The sequence below is a fragment of the Lontra canadensis genome, unplaced genomic scaffold, assembly GCF_010015895.1.
Source record: "Lontra canadensis isolate GAN:19392208 unplaced genomic scaffold, GSC_riverotter_1.0 scaffold87, whole genome shotgun sequence".
NCBI classification, from domain to species: domain Eukaryota; kingdom Metazoa; phylum Chordata; class Mammalia; order Carnivora; family Mustelidae; genus Lontra; species Lontra canadensis.
Window position 1 is genome coordinate 2,887,872 of NW_022631081.1, and position 18,281 is coordinate 2,906,152.

Genomic DNA, 18,281 nt, shown 5'->3' on the forward strand with positions numbered 1-18,281 from the left:
CTCAAGCATGACTTCTGATTGCTAAGTATTGTACCTGACATCGGGGGAGAAAGAAATTTTAACACCAAGTCCCCAGTCTCAACTCAATGCAGCCAAAAGAATTCCTGTATAATGTGAAGAAATAGGTGCTAATTGAAAACTCAGAATTGTTTAAGCCACTCCACCAGCTCTGAAAACTGAAACCACTTATTTTTGTAGACAATCTCAGCCTAACAATGAGTTAGCTTTCCATACTTAGTACTTTTGTCACCTGTGGAGACATATGTCCATCATTTCTGTTTCAATCTTCTTTCCAATTAATTATATTCTAGTATAAACCCATTCTTCCCACTCCAATTTTATCTTAACTACATACAAGTTACCTTTCCCAGACAGTATAATTAAATACTTAAAAACAAAAAGTAGTCAGAATGCTGTCGTCTTAAAAATGCCAAGACACAGCATTCCTTTTAAGCCATAGTAATTACCCATCAGCCTAAAGGCCATCTAAATTTTTAAATCTTCAGGGAATAACATGACAGGTGAACGCTCCAAGCACAAGTTAAAGACTCTTTTTCACCATCCAAATTATGGCTTCTTTGGGAGTTTATTCTCCTGGTAGAGATGTACTACTATTCTTACAAAATTTGCTTAGGATGGACTTGTAAGTTCTCTCCAACAAGAGCTCTGGAATATGATTTTTTAAAAGTGAAGGCTGCATTTAACAGAAATTCAAACAGAAGCGTGAATTAAAGGGGTAATTTCAGATGTAGTGAAAAGCTGTGATGTCCATTCAAAGTAATGAAGGCACACAGCATTAATCTCCTAAAAAGATTCAAATGCTATGAGTAGAGCAATTCTATTTCTTAGTAGGAACAAATTAAGATGATTTCCCTTACAGAAATTGCCATAATTACAAGTAATTATCTTGTACTCTCTAAATTTACCACCATAGCACATTCTGCAAATATCATTCCCTTCAAGGACTTTATTTGGAAATACAGGAGAGATTGTTGCTTTGTGAATTGTGCTACAGACCTCAAACTGATTGTTTAACAGTACTACATAATATGCGTAGTAAAGAAATGACATTCTGAAGTTGGAAGTGCTTGGAATTCCAAATTTATGATATTCCTATCATCAGGTAACTAACACTACCCAAGGGAGTACAAACAAAATGAGAATGGCAAACATTCAAAGATAAAGTTGAGTCAAATGTGGACTTATGCAGAAACAATGAAGAGAATCATTCTGATATGCATAGGGCAATCATGAAAAACATATAAACAGCTGCTCTAGTATTTATAAAAATCCTTGCAGAGTCAAATAAAATCCCATCACTTGCAACCTACTCAGTTTTTCATTTTCCTTTAATAAGAACGTGTGAGAAAAACCAGTTACTCACCAAGCATTAGGAGGAGAATAAGCATGTGAAAACTTAATTTCACCATCTTTGGGGCCAATTACTGTCCGGATTTAAGCTGGCATTTGAAGCTTATCCTCCAGCCAAACTAGGATTCCTCACCATGTTGTAAAAACATGCTCAGAGCATGCCTTTCCCTCCGTTATTCTCACTGCCTGGAATGGCCTCCTCATCTCCGTCTGGGAAAAATCAGCCCACCAAGTCTAGGTGAAAAGCCACTCTACCAGGCAGACTCTCTTGGTCTATGAACTTCTATCCCAAACTCCAAATCCTTCCCCTTCTTTTACCAACTCAGCTGTGACCTCTCTTTTTATCGACTCTCGCTGGTGATACTAAACACACGCCACTTCACAGTTCAGGTATTTGTGCACTGGCCTCACGCTCCCTTCTACAGCAAATGTATTTTATTTATATCTGCATCTCCAACAGCTTTAGGAAATGCTTAATCACTTGATCATTTAAAAGAAATTTGGGTTTTAAAATTATTCTTATCTTTTAAATGATGAGCATATATCACTGGGGCGCCTGGGTGGTTCAGTGGGTTAAGCCTCTGCCTTCAGCTTGCATCATGATCCCAGGGTCCTGGGATCAAGCCCTGCATTGGGCTCTCTGCTCAGCAGGGAGCCTGCCTCCTCCCGCCCTCTGCCTGTTTCTGCCTACGTGTGATCTCTGTCAAATAAATAGATAAAAATCTTTAAAAAATAAAATAAAATAAAAGTGTATATCATTGAAACAATCTCTGAAATGGCTACAGAATCCATTAAGAAATTCTAGACATTTTAAACTCTGAACAACTATCTGGTTCTACTTACCCAAATTTTGTACATTTTTATATCAGTGTTTAAAACTCATCCATGATGAGATTATATAAACTTTGTGCCAATTAATCTTTCCTGATAAGCAATATAAGTGTTGCATATGTAATAACATAGTCAATGAATGACCTATAACTGAAGGTCCTTCCTTCCTTTAACTGGTATCTCTTTTTTTTTTTTTTAAGATTTTATTTATTTATTTATATGACAGAGAGAGGCAGAGAGGCAGGCGGGGGCGGGGGGGGGGGCAGCAGGCTCCCTGCTGAGCAGAGAGCCTGATGCAGGGCTCGATCCCAGGACCCTAGGATCATGACCTGAGCCGAAGGGAGAGGCTTAACCCACTGCACCACCCAGGTACCCCTTAACTGGTATCTCTTAAAGTTAGAATTTTTCTGTTTAAATTTTTCAGAGATGAAGAAATTGAGTTACTTTATCCACATTTTTATCCTCTTTTAATCTTCTGTCAGCAGAATAGTCTACAGATTTATAATTTAGATTATATAAATGTATAATTTAAAAATTAGCTTTAGGAATTTTACATTCTCATTCATTCTTAAGTCAGTATGATGCAATGCAAAGATCTGTTATGTATTCACTTTAAAGAATAAAACAGTTCTGTTCAAATTAACACAGACAATTTACCCACAGTTACACTTATTTACTGAAAACACTGGTTTCCGTAATAACTCAGTTCTTCTAAAATTGTTTGTTTCATGACCACCATAAAAGGGATAGCATTTATATGGCTCATTAAAATTTCTCAAGAACCATAGCTGTCATCAGAAATAATAAGAACAGAGACAAGTATATCCTGATATGATTTACTTACCAGTGAGGTCTATTTCATATTTGTGTAAACCTACATAAACCATTTACTTTTCCGAGACATTATTTCATCTTTATTGATAATACTCATTAATTTTTCTTCCCTTACTCTTGGTCCTTTTGTATCCACTACTCTGACCTAGAACTGGCCCTCCCTTGAAATTATGAAGTATGTGAAGTTTGTGGCCAATATCCTCTATTTCTACTCTCAACTGGTTCTCCTGTCCCCCTAAATCACAGACCCCTTGTTAGAAGGAGGAGGAGGGTCAGTATTCTCCAGACCAAGAAGGCACTTTAAGACCAAAAACCAAAGCAAACTACCCCATAGGTTTAGAAAGAGTTTAATTCAGGGCAACTTACTGACAGGGGGCATCCGGGAGATGGATGATCCAAATGGTAGACAACCAGCCTCTGCCCCATCCTCCACCGCATTCTCTGCCCCGTTCATACCTCAAGCCATAGCTTTTATAAAGCTAGGGCACAGAGGTGAAGTCCCAGGGGAGTTATCTCAAGTGGTACATCTATTCACCAGAGGACCTCTACAAGTTATCTAAAGTGGAGTCTCTGTGTGCCACTTTAAAAGAAGATCTGAACAAGCCTTCCTGCATTCCGGTCAAGGCATACATGAACTTCCAGGGGCCTGGAACAGGGAGCAATGAGGCAGGTCATTGCACTGGCAGAACAAGATGGAGGGCCAAAGATGGAGTCAGTGTTGCAGAACTCCTAGCCCCCTTAATGCTGCTTCTTGGCTACACATGGTCCCCATCAAAGTGACCCCATCATCCACCACAACGCAGGCCTCTCAGTGACTAAGGAAGGTTCTCATGACTTGAGAATCTCTCCCTACCAGCTATGACAAGAGGGTATTTATACATATTTCAGGGGAGGGGACTGGAAGGATGGGTGAGCCTGCTGATGGGTATTAAGGAGGGCACATATTGCAATGAGCACTGGATGTTATATGCAAACAATGAATCATGGAACACTACATCAAAAACTAATGAAGTACTGTGTGGTGACTAATGTAACATTTAAAAAAAAAAAAAAAAGGCTTTATACCATTCCTGAATGTCTTGCTAAGCAACAGTAAAACTAACAAATTGCAAGATTCCAGGGTGGCTCAGTTGGTTAAGCAGCTGCCTTCAGCTCAGGTCATGATCCCAGGGTCCTGGGATCGAGTCCCACATCGGGCTCCTTACTCAGCAGGGAATCTACTTCTCCCTCTGTCTGCCTCTCCCCCTGCTTGTGCTCTCTCTCTGTCTTTCTGACAAATAAATATTTTTTTTAAAAACTATCAAACAGCAAACAAATGCTACTATCATATTTGCATTTTACTCTGGCTTTTTAAAGCATGAGCACAAAGGACAGTTCTAGGAAAATAAGTCACAGAAGAGGTATCTGAAAGCAAAAAGATTTCTTGTGTCTTTGAACTATACCATCCATGTAAGTTTTTTTTTTCTTCTTACAAACAAGCCCAACCCTATTCCAAATTCCTAGAGAAGTAGAAGCAATACAGTCCAGTAGATATGGTCTCTCCTTGGAATACCCAGACTTAAGCCAGCCTCAGAATAGCTACATGATTCTGAGGGTGCCAGTTTACCCTTCCAGTTGGTGCTCTACTTCCTAATCTGTAACCGAAGTGCCCCTTAAGGTGCTTTCATTTCTAAAAATGTCTTAGTCTCAGTATCATAAATACTGTCTAGCAAGAGCCTAAGCTAAAGCCAAAGAAGTTGTTTAAAATAAGTAATGTTTGTGTCACTATAAAAATAATATTTTTGTTAATTAATATGTAACTAATTAATATCAAAATAAATCCCACATCCTTTGGTCATTTCTTCTCGAAGGCAATCACATACACTCCCTAAGGATATGCAATTCTACCCTTTCACATGAGCCACTGCTATTAGTTCCTTCTGCCATAGTCTTTTACTGTGTGTATATATTTGAACAAGTTATTTTTTAAAATACCAAGCCAGATATACCAAAGCAAAGACAGAGACGAGAAAACCATTGTGGTATTTATCAAATCGCTCAAATGTTTTCAATTCCTATGGCCGTGCATCCTCAAATATATCTAACTCTCAGTCATCAACAGCATAATAAATATCTCACTTATCAAAAGGTCACTGATTTAACCACCTCAACTATTTAAAACATAGCCTAAAGCCAGAAAGTCTGAAAACAAAAAACAAAAAACCTCTATGACATCAAAATAGAAAGCCACGGTTCATACTCTATAAAGTTCACATACTCATAAGAGAAACCTTCATTCACAGTACTTACTTTCATCTTAATCACAGTAAGACTCAGTTAGCTGGGTTTCCTAACCACCACAGACAGGAAACAGATACACACAATAGAACTGCAAGAGGTAGGCACATGACAGCAGCATTACTTTGGCAACATAGAAAGAAAGAAAAATACTGTACAAAGAAGATATAAAAATATTTTAAAAGAAACAAAGAGCATTCGGGTAATTCAGTATAGGAGCAAATAATTCTACACTCCTTAAAAGCTTCAGTAGTATTGCTATATTATAGCAAAGTAGAATAATTCATGTCTGTGATTAATATCCTAAGTAATCAAAAGAAGTTTAAATCACACTTAGTACCTTCTGTTTAAGAGGGCAGAAAATGTGTTAACATATTTTAGAAAATTTCACATCAAAAAATGATTGAAATTTAACAATGGCTGGCAGTTAATGAATTAAGTTTGAGTTAACAAGAAATTCACAAGAACACCATAGACAAATTAAATATTACTGTAGCAATTTTTCATGGGAACCATAGTGACTTTGAAATTAATTCATAATTAATCCCCCAAACACATTTTAGTCTTAATTTCAATATTTATCAGCACCATTCCTAACCCCCAAATATTAATTGAACCATACTAAATTTCCATTTCTTTAGGTAAAAGATGGTCAAACATCAGCAATTTCACACAGTTCAACCTAAAATCTTTACCAAAATTAACAGTAAAACAAAGTGGTTTGCATTTTATCTGTTCTTTCTCAAGCCCACCCTCTATTGGAAAAAAGCTATTTATTAAAGTAATGAAGACCCAAAACTCAATCAAAATGAATATGAGTCCATAATCACTCATTATGACATCTTCTCTCTACTCTTCAAAAACAACAATCTTAGGGGCACCTGGCTGGCTCAGTGGGTTAAAGCCTCTGCCTTCGGCTCAGGTCATGATCCCGGGGTCCTGGGATGGAGCCCCGCCATCGGGCTCTCTGCTCCACGGGGAGCCTGCTTCCTCCTCTCTCTCTCTCTCTGCCTGCCTTTCTGCCTACTTGTGATCTCTGTCAAATAAATAAATAAAATCTTAAAAAAAAAAAACAATCTTATTTATGCCTGATAATCTCAATTCCACAAACATAGCTCCAAAAAGATCTTATAAGTCTGGGCTTAAACACTATAGTTTTTCACAGATACCACAACTGAGCGTAATCCTGAAATGTGTGCATGTATACTTGCTGTGCTCATTTATAAATGTTAAAAGTATAAAATATGCTTAACAACTGATTGTCAGAGAAGTGAAGTAGTGATCCAGATAAATGTAATGGACACTCACAGTTTTTAGTTATATAAAACAAGTTGGCTTTCAGTCTGTTTTCAGATCCAAAATGTTGTATTTTGATTTTCCTTAAAACAAACAAACACATTGGACAAACTAAAATAAAAAATCATTTGTCAATGGAAAAGAAACCCATTATCTAATCTAGTCAGTGTTGGTATGACAATATAGGATACAACAAAGTTATCCCAGAGTGTGCAACAAAGTTTCCTTATGAGTTTCTTCCTTCCTTAACCCCAGCTATTATCTTTCTAGGTTCAAGTTTATGTATATTGCATGTTGGGAGAGTACATACCCAAACACAGTGAGTCCCCACAATGACCTCTTGGCTCCCAATTCTACTTTGACCCTATTCCAAATGTTAACTGCTCTCTAACAGAATTGCATCAAAATCTGTGCCTTTACAAGTCTCAGTCCCAGACATGATAGAAATCCAAAATATTAATGCCCACAATTAAATAATGCTAGAAATATGGGTGCATTCATGAATGGACATTTATTTACATAATCAGAAATAAGCTAGAGAAATTTCAGTCCTTTAAAAATCCAAACTGAGGAGCGCCTGGGTGGCTCAGTGGGTTAAGCCTCTGCCTTCCGCTCAGGTCATGATCTCAGGGTCCTGGGATCGAGCCCCGCATTGGGCTCTCTGCTCAGCGGGGAGACTGTTTCACCCTCTCTCTCTGCCCTCTCTGCATACTTGTGACCTCTCTCTCTCTCTCTGTCAAGTAGATAAATAAATAAAAATATTTAAAAAATAAAAAATAAAAAATGAAAGTCCAAACTGAGAGACATCTACCAGCAAAAAGCTGATGGGCAGCTTTGAAAATTGCCATCAAGCCAATTTCATGTACCTTTTCTAGAATGCTAAATTTATTACAAAGAAGATATAAGCCAAAGGACACAATTTTCTGGTTTTTCTTAAAATATATGCTAAAAGCACAGACTACTCAAAACAACGAAGACAAATTCTAACACAATAAATAACAAAGGACTCAATCAAATGAGAATACTCTTTTTAGCTACAAAAACCAAAAAGGGGAGGGGGGCACTAACAAGAAAGTTCAGGACAAAAGATTCATGTAAATCCTGAAAATGTCAGTTAAATGATATAATTTTTATAGCTTTCAAAAAAACTACAGGGTTTTAACATATCAATAAAAGCAAATTTTAAAGCTGAGACATACATTGTTATTAATGTTTTAATGAATTCACTGTGGAAGCAAAAGCTGACAGGGCCGGCCGGGACTTCAGGTTTTTTCTTGCTTCCACAGTGTTTTCCACAGCATGTCATCACTGTAACTGAGTAGCAAAATGAAGGTGGCTGCTGGCGCCCTTTTTTGAGGTTGGGCCAATTAAACTCTGTAGCCTCTCACACCAGCAATGTTTACTGGCTAGCTCCTGAACACTAAAGGTGCCAAATCAGATTTTCTCATTGCTGACTTCCTTCACTTCTTATCAAGTCTATCAACCATTCCCAGCTTCTCGAATGTTCCTGGAAGTAGTTCTCTATAGATGACCATTCCTTACCAATCTTACAGAATCAAGAATATTTCAGGCTAAAGGAAGCAAAGATTTACTCCAGGGGTTTTACAACCTTGGTGTTGCTGTACTGATGTGTTACAAATAACTGTTACTTCCCCCTCCCCACCTTTTTTTTTTCAATCGAGGGGAAGTTCATATAATACAAAATTAACCATTTTAAAGTATACGATACCGCTACACTCAGTACATTCACAATATTGTGCAACACTACCTCATCACTTGGACTTTATTTTTAATAGGTGCACAGTTAAGAATACCCCTTTAATAAATCACCCTCACTCATAGTCCATATGGTGTTCTAAGACGGTGAGAAATGGGTAGAGATAAACTTGCAAGTTAGGCATCTCCAGTAACTGGCAAGTCGAAGAATCTTGCCAACTGGTTGAAGATCATTGACCAGGGGCGCCTGGGTGGCTCAGTGCGTTAAGCCTCTGCCTTCGGTTCAGGTCATGGTCTCAGGGTCCTGGGATCAAGCCCAGCATCAGAGTCTCTGCTCAGCAGGGAGCCTGCTTCCCCCTCTCTCTCTGCCTGCCTCTCCGCCTATTTGTGATCTCTCTCTCTGTGTCAAAAAAAAAAAAAAAAAAAAAAAATTTAATATCTTAAAAAAAAGAAGAAGATCATTGACATCTTGTCCAATAAACTCATTACATTTTTTCAAAGATTCACTCATTCAATTCCTACTCTGTGCCTATGCCTTTGAAACCTTATACTGGTAGAGTCAGACACACTGACAGTTATAGTACAGGGCTATGACTATAGCCCATACAAGTATGGTCAAAGGAGGGTGCAGCCAATTATGCCCAGCAATTATAGAAGGATTCACTAAGAAGAAGAAGACTGAGTTAGCTCTTAAGGGTAGGACCAGTGGCAAAAGGAAGGCAAGTTAAGGACAGGACAAGGAAAAGGTACTCTAGGCCAAGGAAAGAGTAAATGCAAAAGCACAGGCGCCTGGTGAGCCACGGCCAGCTTCACTGTAGGATACAGTCATACTCACAGGAAAAACCTGGTAAGCACATTTTATGTGTGAGGCACTCCTTGTACACATTTACATTGTATCCTCTAAGTCACATGAAGAGCTAGGTGCCATTCACATTTCAGTAGAGCGGACATGAGAAGCACAGAGAGGGTAAGTAATGGCTATACAGTTACTAAGCCAGCTGAGCTAGAATTCAAACCCAGGCAGTCTAGCTGCAGAGCCCATCTCTTCATCACTATACAATCTACACCACATTTTTCTTTTTTCTTCTTCTAAAAAAACCAACCACCTAAGGCAAGATCTTTTATGATGGAAACTAGAGTACCCCACAGCACACTGAAGGTGAACAAATGATTGACATGAACAATGAGTGGGCACCACTGCGAATCCCTGTTGGCCTGTGAACAAATGAGGGCATGAGCAGCAAGCCATACTGAAAGATCAGTAAAACTTAATTTACTTCTTATTCTTTAAAATTAAAAAATACATTAAAATAGACGTTCTCGTATTTTCCCCATATCCCAGTCATTTTCTTGCACAGGCCCTAACCCAAGGTGTGCTTACCTACTTTGAAGACCTCTGTGAGACAACGGAGAGACACAGCAGGGTTTTAAGGAGGTGAATAATGTGAACAGATTGGGGGGGGGGTTAACAATTACTCTAAAAGGAGTAAGAAGGAAAAACCAGAGGGGGAAAAAGAGGCCAGAAAAAGGAAAATCATTAGGATGCCATTTGCAATAGATCCAGCAAGTGATAATGAGGTGCTAACCTGTACCAGTGGGGAGTCAGATATGAAAGATTAAATGACATGCCCAAGGACACAAGGCATGGGAAGTGCCAAAACTAAAACCTGGGTCTCTAGGTTGCACTGGTCTGGGAATAGTATAGAGAACGGATTTGCAGAAAGACCTTTATCAAGAAATTTGTGAGACTCCTCTTTATAATTACTTTTGCCCACAATGTCTGATAATTTTTTCGTCTAATTTTATACTATTATAGAAGCTGTGTTTCAAAATTAATAGTATCATAATAACTAGCATAGTATAGCATTCAGGCAGATAAGTACATAATTTAGTGAAGTTAAAATTTAGACTTAGCTTTCTAATCCAGAAACAAAATACTGTGCCATAGAGAAAGTATAGGGATTTGAAATACACTCTTTTTTTTTTTTAACATTCTTTTTTAAAAGTGATAAGCTATTTCAAGACACAAATTTACAGGATGGAAACCTTACAAGTGATCTTCCAAACAAGTTCTTTAAAGGAAGCTCCATCAGAGAAGTCACTTAAGAAGCCAGATTCACATTATATTAATGTGACAAGTATAACAAGATAAATACATCATATGATTCTCAAATGACATAATTAATGTAGCATATGTGGCATATTCCTATTAATGATCTTTTATTATGTGTGAACAGTAAAATAACATTAGATAAGCAATGAAAAAAATCCCATCAGCAGCAGCTTTCCTCAGGTTTTGACTGCAGTCTTATTTACACAATGTTATCTGATACTAATCCTTGGATTTTAAAGAGCAGACTTCAGAATTGTAAACAAACATGTTTCTATGAGATGAGCATTTTAATTACTATCATTTCTGCAAGACAAGATAAAAATAATGTGCTACATGATAGCTTCTTAATGTGTAAACGGGGAAAAGTATATTTTGCCAGGCCAATAAGGTTACATTAATAAAAGGATAGTGACCCTGAATCAGGAGTCTGGTCCATGGATTCTGGTAGTGTGCCTTAACAATGACTGCCATAGACATCTTGCGGAAAGTAGGACTGTCCCCTTCCTAATATTCTCCACAAAAGACCAGAGAGAATTCAGTGCCAATATAATCTGGAGCTCTTTAATAATCCACCACAGTATAATATCTATGAGTCAACTGAAATTTTTCAATTTCTTTACATTTAAACTTCTGACTACTTCTTAGAATAAGAAAGTCTAAAAATACAAGTTTTACAAAGTAATAGTTCTTATTTACTTTTACACCAAATATTGATTGAGAGTGGTGCTTGGGTGGCTGAGTCAGTTGAGGGTCCAACTCTTGATTTTGGCTCAGGTCATGATCTCAGGGTTCTGAGATCAAGCCCCATATAGGGCTTCCTGCTGGCCGTGGAGCCTGCTTAAGATTCCCTCTTTCTCTCTTCTAAAAAAAACTTACTGAGCAACTATATTATCCTTGGCACCAAAAAAACAAAAAACAAAACAAAACAAAACAAAACAAAAAACATGAAATATGGTTGCTGAACTCAAGGAGCCTGAAGTATAACTGAGAGAGTAGATACATATATAAAGAGATTTTTTTTTAAAGGTTGCTAACAACTCAAAAGACAGCCTAAAAGAACATAGATTCTAAATGCTCCAAGAATTTAAAGATAGATAAAATGATCATGTTTCTTCAAGAAGGAGAGGAAAGAAGAAAATCTTGGTGCCAGTATCCAGAAATGCGGGAGCAAAGCTATGGCAAACCTTATATTTTGAGATCGCCTCAGCGGTCAGGCTTTACCTTTCTTGGATAAATTCCCAAGTACAATGGTGAAAAACACGCATCTTGAAGTAAACAAGGGCTGGTCCAAACCTAGCTCTGACCCTGCCCCGCTGTGTGACTCTGGGTAAGTCACATCACCTCTCTAAACCTGTTTCCTTATCTATAAAATGCAACTGTAACACCTCCCTGGATATGAGTTAAATGAATGTATACAGAACAAGTAGAGATGCCCACTAGCACAGCACAGGTGCTTTAAAAATGGTAGCTTTAACAATGCATGACATTAAATGCCATTCTTACCATGATGCGACTGCACACAATCTTACCTTCTAGGGCAATTACAGGGCTCTTGGTGGGAGGATTGGGAAGACTGGGTCCTAAACTCCTCACTAATTCTGAGGTGGAAAGTGATTAATCATGTTGTGGTGGTTTCTTTGCGAAAAGTTAGGGGACCCTGACTGAATACTTCAGAGTGCACACCTTGAATTTTAGTATTTAGTTTAACTCAGCAAGTAAGCAAAGAGGATTAAGAAGCTGTACCCCAGCTGCATGCTCGGAAACAAAGAAACCTAGAACCTATGGTCATTCTCTTATAGTTAGCCCAGATTTTATAAAAGCCAGCACTGGTGGCTGACAGGACCCCGTGACAGCAAGTTACCAAGCAATCCTAGTCATAAAGCCCAGCTACAGGCAAATGCTATCTGGGGCAGCCAGCATTCTATAGATGTTCTTCCTAGCTTTGTTAAAATCCCATCAATGCAGCATCACTTTTCATCTGTAGTGTAAATGCTTTTTATGAAACAATTTGGCAAAACACATGGCATGTGACTGTTCCACTACAAATGTGTTAGCAGACCCAGCCAGAAACCATGGCAATGATCCGATCATGAGCGTATTCTCTCAAGAATAAGAGAATAAACCCAATCTTTGTAAAGACTTACTGTTGCCCTACCGGTTTTGAACACTGAGTATCATCCAAGGAAGCTTCCATTTCCAATGTAGAAGAAGCAAGAATTGTTCTCAAGCCACCACCAAATAATCATACAGTATTTGATGGCTCAGCTTATTTTTTAATCTCCCACAAACTATGAAGAATTATATCTGGATCTTTATAACATGACAGTTTGGGATTATGAATACAGTGAATAAACACAACCTTCTGGTATAGCAATTTAAGCATCACAGAGTGAGTAAATACTGCAGAGTGAATCCTAACACTTGAAACAGAATCTTCCAGAGTCCAGAAATCCACCTGACTGCCAAGAATAATACTTCCGTGGTTCAAGCAATACCAGTACCCAGAGGGGTTTCCACAGACATAACTATATGAGTTACTGCATATTGGGTAAAATAGAAAAAACAGACATTTATGAATGTATAGTTTGCAGACATCTTAAAAGTACCCATAAATATGCAATTTACAAACCTAGAAGAAAGAGGGGGAGCACTTTAGGAATACACAGTATCTATTTAAATTGCTTAATTATACAGTTCCTTCTATGGTTTTCCTTAATGTGACTCTAATTTTTGTTGGGGATTAGAGGGGGGGATCTCTTAACTAAAGCAAATCAAACCAATCTCACTGAAAGAAGCTCTATGATGAGAACAAATATAAAAGAGATTCGGACTTCAGGATGAGGTAAGAAATGACTTAGTGTCAGAGATCAAAACTGTATTAATTAGATATCAAAGAAAACCTTTCAATTTAGGCTATACTAAAGAAAGGTTGTTAGATTCTCTAGCAATAGAGCAAATGCACAATATCTGAGAATCATTTCACACACGATTCCTATTTCAACTCTGATGTAAAACACGGTATCACATATGCCACAAAGAAAGAGTCAGTTTAGCTAGTTCAAGTAAAACACCAGGCAGCTGCTAACGGAGACAGGTCAAAGCTGGGGAGGGGCATAGCACATTCAGTTCGCTGTGTTTTCCTTCAGAAGAATGTCAATAAAAACCATAGCCAAATGAGGTATTTGAAGGGGGGTTGGGAGGGAGAGTCCTGCTCTGCAGTGAACCACTGGGTTCACCTAGCAGCGCCAGTCAGACAAGTTAGCAAAAGGGAGCCCTAGCCAAACCTTCAGCCGCCAACAACTTGAAGAAAGCTGTCTTTCTCCCTGAGCGTCCTGGGGTAGGGACCAGTCCCACATTTAGAAACGTTATTTCTGGGACCAATAGCAATTTATTTTGATAGAACCACTGGATTTTTTTTTTCTTGAGTTCTCAACAAAGGAGCCATATTAGGAAATAATCTCACAAAAAGCAAAGTGCCTCCTCCCCCTCTTCCCCACGATCGATGCACACACGCCCGTGCACGCTGACACGCACAGACACACACCCGTGCACAATGGCCGGCGCACGCAGTCGCGCCGGCCCACGCGGCAGCCCGGGAGCCCCGCAGGCAGAAGGCCCCGCTCGGCCCCAGGCGCTGGGGCTGGAGGCCCCGCGGCCGGGCTGCCCGGGAACGAGCTGCTGGGCGGTTGTGCTGGGGATGCTCGCCCCCCAGCGGGGCCCTTGGGAAGCAGCTGCCAGCGGCTCGCAACCTATTAACCCCTTGGGGAAGTAGGTGCTACAACACCCACCTGCAGGGACACTGGAATGTGTTGGGGTGCAACCCCAAATGGCCCCCCCAGAGACAGGGCGCCACCGAGTCCTTGGACTCTGGCAGCACTTGGCTGGGTCCTGCAAAGCTAACCGTGTCTCTGGCTTCCTGGGGCTTCTAAAGCACACGGGTGTTCCTGAGCTGTCACCCTTGAGAGTCCAGGCATACGAAGAAGGAAAAACTTAAGAGGACAGTGGACGCAGACTTGACTTGGTAACTCGTCCCTGAGGGACTGGCGCCAAGTCCCTAAAGGGACAGAGCTGCTTGTCCGGCCAGCCCAGAGAACTACGGAAGGGATGGAGGGACCCGAGGGCAACCGCCCCCAGTCACCCTTCCCTGTGCTGGGCATCAGGGCCCCGTCCCCACTCCAGGACACTTACCTTCTTCCGGGGCTGCCATTTCATCATATTTGTACAGCCGATACGTGGAACATCAAGATGCTGGCTGGGGGCTGGGGGCAGATGCAGGGCAGCAGCGACTGCAAGTCATGCTGCCTCCCTCCCACCCCCTAATTCTTTCCCATATTCACTGCGAAGGGAAAATGCCCAGGAGAGTCCAGTCTTTTCGCCTTCAGTTCAATGAAAAGTATCCCCACACCACGAACACACTTCCCACCGGGCTAGGAAGTCCCAGCAGCAACCAGCGTACTCCAGCGAGAGCGGGGCATTTTCCCGCCCCCCCACCCAGCCAGCGCCTGCAAAAGGAGCCTGCGGCAGGGGGTCTCCAAGCCGGCTGCAGAGACCCTCCCTCAGAGAAGAGACTCAGGACGAGAGCTGATGCAGAAACCGAGCCGGGCTCCTGCCATCCAAACCCCTTTTGGCGAATTCTCCTCTTCTCAAAAAAAGATTAGACAAGCAATCAAACCCTCACGCGCAGCCTGGAGCAATTCCCAAAATTCTGGGTGTATTTCTCGTTTGTAAAATTTAGCAAAGAAAATTCCAAAGATCTGTAATCAGAGCTTCTTTACGCTGTTTTTTTTTTTTTTTTCTTCCTTCTTGGCTAACTTGGGGGAAGGATCTGCCCTTCCCGAAATGCCTACCTTCCCTGAACACTGTAAATAGGAAAACTTGGTTTGTGTGTTTAGATTTTTTTTTTTTTTAATTCCCAAGAACCTTAGTGGGGAAAGGCTGGAAGGAAATCCTGCAAGAACCCAACTCCACAGCTCAGTCTGCACTAATGACTTCCTTCCCTTCAGTGTGAGCACCGCCTGCCCAGCTCCAGCCACACAGAGCAAACGGTTTCTGGGTCTTAGTGCCACGACATTTGCTCCAAAGCAAAAAGTAAGCATACAGTTTGAGAGGCACCTAACAGCTCCTAAGGAATCAGAACCAGGAGAGACCTACAAAATCAGGAAACCATTTCAAAAGATGTATTTGAATTTGTGCATCACATGAAGAGAAAAAAGGAATTGAAAGGGACTCCATGGGGTGCCTGGGTGGCTCAGTGGGTTAAGCCTCTGCCTTCAGCTCAGGTCATGATCCCAGAGTCCAGGGATCGAGCCCACATCGGGCTCCCTGCTCAGCAGGGAGCCTGCTCCCCCCATCTCTCTCTGCCTGCCTCTCTGCCTACTTGTGATCTCTTTCTCTCTGTCAAATAAATAAATAAAATCTTTAAAAAAAAAAAAAAAAGGACTCCAGACCAAAAGCCTACAAAATCTCAATGTGTGATCTGAAGACAAAAGATTTCAGGTATCTTAAAAGATTTTTGAAAAATTAATCAAGAATAAACTCTGCTTCTCTAAATCTAGCACTAATTTTATTATTATAAACTACTGCTATGGAGATTGTTTCATTCATCTTCTGTAAAATGATTCCATCTTATTTAAGGAGATACTTCTCCAAACATGAGATACTATGTAATTCCACTATTATTTGTCATCCAACTATTATTTGTTTATCAACTCCTATCCCACCTATCCCACCACAAGGCTATTTTGATAGATGGGAATATAATGGGTGGTGTAAGCTACCAGAATACTAATGTACCTAATAATAAGTAACTGATGTACTATGAGTCCAGACTCCAACAATGTTTAACTTATTACTCTGCAAGTTCTAACTGCATTGACAGGATTGGCTGATGTGGGTCATTATATGCAGATTGAACACTAACTATACCTGATTACAAATGTTATTAAAATACCTAAAACAGTTACCTGAAACATTACTTTTGAGATCTTTTCCAAGCCAAAGTGTCTGAAATCCAATGGTGAAAGCACTGTCTTTTTTATGGTAATAATATTAACAATTAGAGCTGAATGAATAGGTACTATTTCATAAACCACTACTGTCTGGCAGGACCTATGCCTACATTCATTATCTCAAGCCCTGCAAGGAAGGTCTTACTGTTTCATGTGCCAGATGAGGATGCTGAGATTCAGAGGGGTCAGGTGCTCAAGCAAGACCACAACACATGGAAGGTGGTAAGGCTGGTATTCAGACCCACAATATCATGACCCCAGAGCCTATGACCCTTTCATGATGTGCGTCATAGCTACCTTTCATTCCAGTGAAACTACGAAGTGCCTATAGCTTAACCACCTATTATTTGCCAGCCATTGTTCCAGGCACTAGAAATATGAGTAAGAGGCTGTCCCTGCTCTTGAAATTATATACAGTAGTCAGCAGTCAAATAATACCAGTAAATAACACCAGCACTCTGTATGTTCTGACATATCCAAATGATTCCACACAGCTTAACCTGGATATCCTACTAGCATGGAAAGTTCAGTAAATTGGAAACCAAATTCAGCAATCTACCCCAAAATCAGTTTCTCTTCTCAACTTTCCTTTATCTGTCCATAGCTCGGTCGTTTTTCCAGGATAAAAAACCTTCACATCATTCCTTATGTTAAGGAATTCCTCTATCATTCCTCTATCACCATGTTCTATCACTTCTTTCTTAGACATCACTTTAAAATTCCTGCTGCTGACATCTGAGGCCAGGGCATCACCAAACAAACATGTATTAAGTGCTAGCTAGGTACAAGGTAACATTTAGGACAGAAAGTTCTAAGAAGTCCCTAGGCTACAAGAAATTACAAAGAAGCTAGGACAAAACAGAAAATCTACCTATAAAAAGACAAGCAGGCATTGCCTTAGTCAGTTAAGCAACAAAGGAGTTACATAGTCAGTAGGTGTTCCCAAAGTGAGGAGAAATCACCGTAAACAGTGAGGGGATGAATGGTGAAAGAGTCAAAGTCAATTTCATTCCATAAAAGTAAAAGGTACTTCAGCAAGGTCTGTCGCAACTAAATGGTAGGGAACATTATAAGGCAGAGAAATTTGGACTATATCCTATAGAATGCAGGGCACTGAAGGTGTTCATAGTAGGCAAAGGGCATAACTGAAGCAGCATTTTTTTTATTTTTTACATTGTAATACATGTATGTAAATTGTGTATTGGACATTACTATTAATTTCCCAGTCACCTAGTTTCATTTTTTTTAATTTTAATTCTAATGTAGGTAACATACAGTGTTATATTCATTTCGGGTGAACAATATGGAGATTCAGCACTTCCATACACGTCAGTTGGTGGTCATCACGACAAGTGCCCTCCTTAATCCCCATGCCAATTTCACCCATCCCCCCTACCCACCTCCCCTCTGGTAACCCTCAGTTTGTTCTCTACAGTTAAGAGTCCGTTTCTTAGCTTGTCTCTCTCTCTTCTTTTTTTCCTTTGTTCATTTGCTTTGTTATTTAAATTCCACACATGAATGAAATCATATGGTATTTGTCTTACTCTGACTTATTTCACTTAGCATTATAGTCTCTAGCTCTATCCATGTTGTTGCAAATGGCAAGATTTCATTCTTTTTTATGGCTAAGTAATATTCCATTATAGCTAGATAGATATATACCACATCTCGATCTATTCATCTATCCATGGACACTTGGACTGCTTCCAAAATTTGGCTACTGTAAATAATGCTGCTATACAAACACAGGGGTGCATGTATCCCTCTGAATTAGTGGGTTTTTTTTTTCATTTTTTGGGTGAAGCAGCACTTTTAAGCACTATGATATGTAATAA

The 18,281-nt window shown here is 39.8% G+C and overlaps 1 protein-coding gene across 3 annotated transcripts in view; it reads right to left on the reverse strand.

The window, feature by feature from the left end:
• The window catches only part of TTC28 (tetratricopeptide repeat domain 28), a 621,084-nt gene that overhangs the window by 400,526 nt on the left and 202,277 nt on the right, over nucleotides 1-18,281 (reverse strand). Inside the window, exon 1 of one of the 3 annotated variants that reach the window (XM_032883287.1) lies at nucleotides 14,627-15,622. The exons of the other annotated variants lie outside the window; for them this stretch is intronic. Within the exon in view, the coding sequence (XP_032739178.1) occupies nucleotides 14,627-14,653 (27 nt within the window). The 5' untranslated portion in view covers nucleotides 14,654-15,622. Of the gene's footprint in view, nucleotides 1-14,626; nucleotides 15,623-18,281 lie in introns of those variants that run through there. 3 annotated transcript variants of the gene reach the window in all.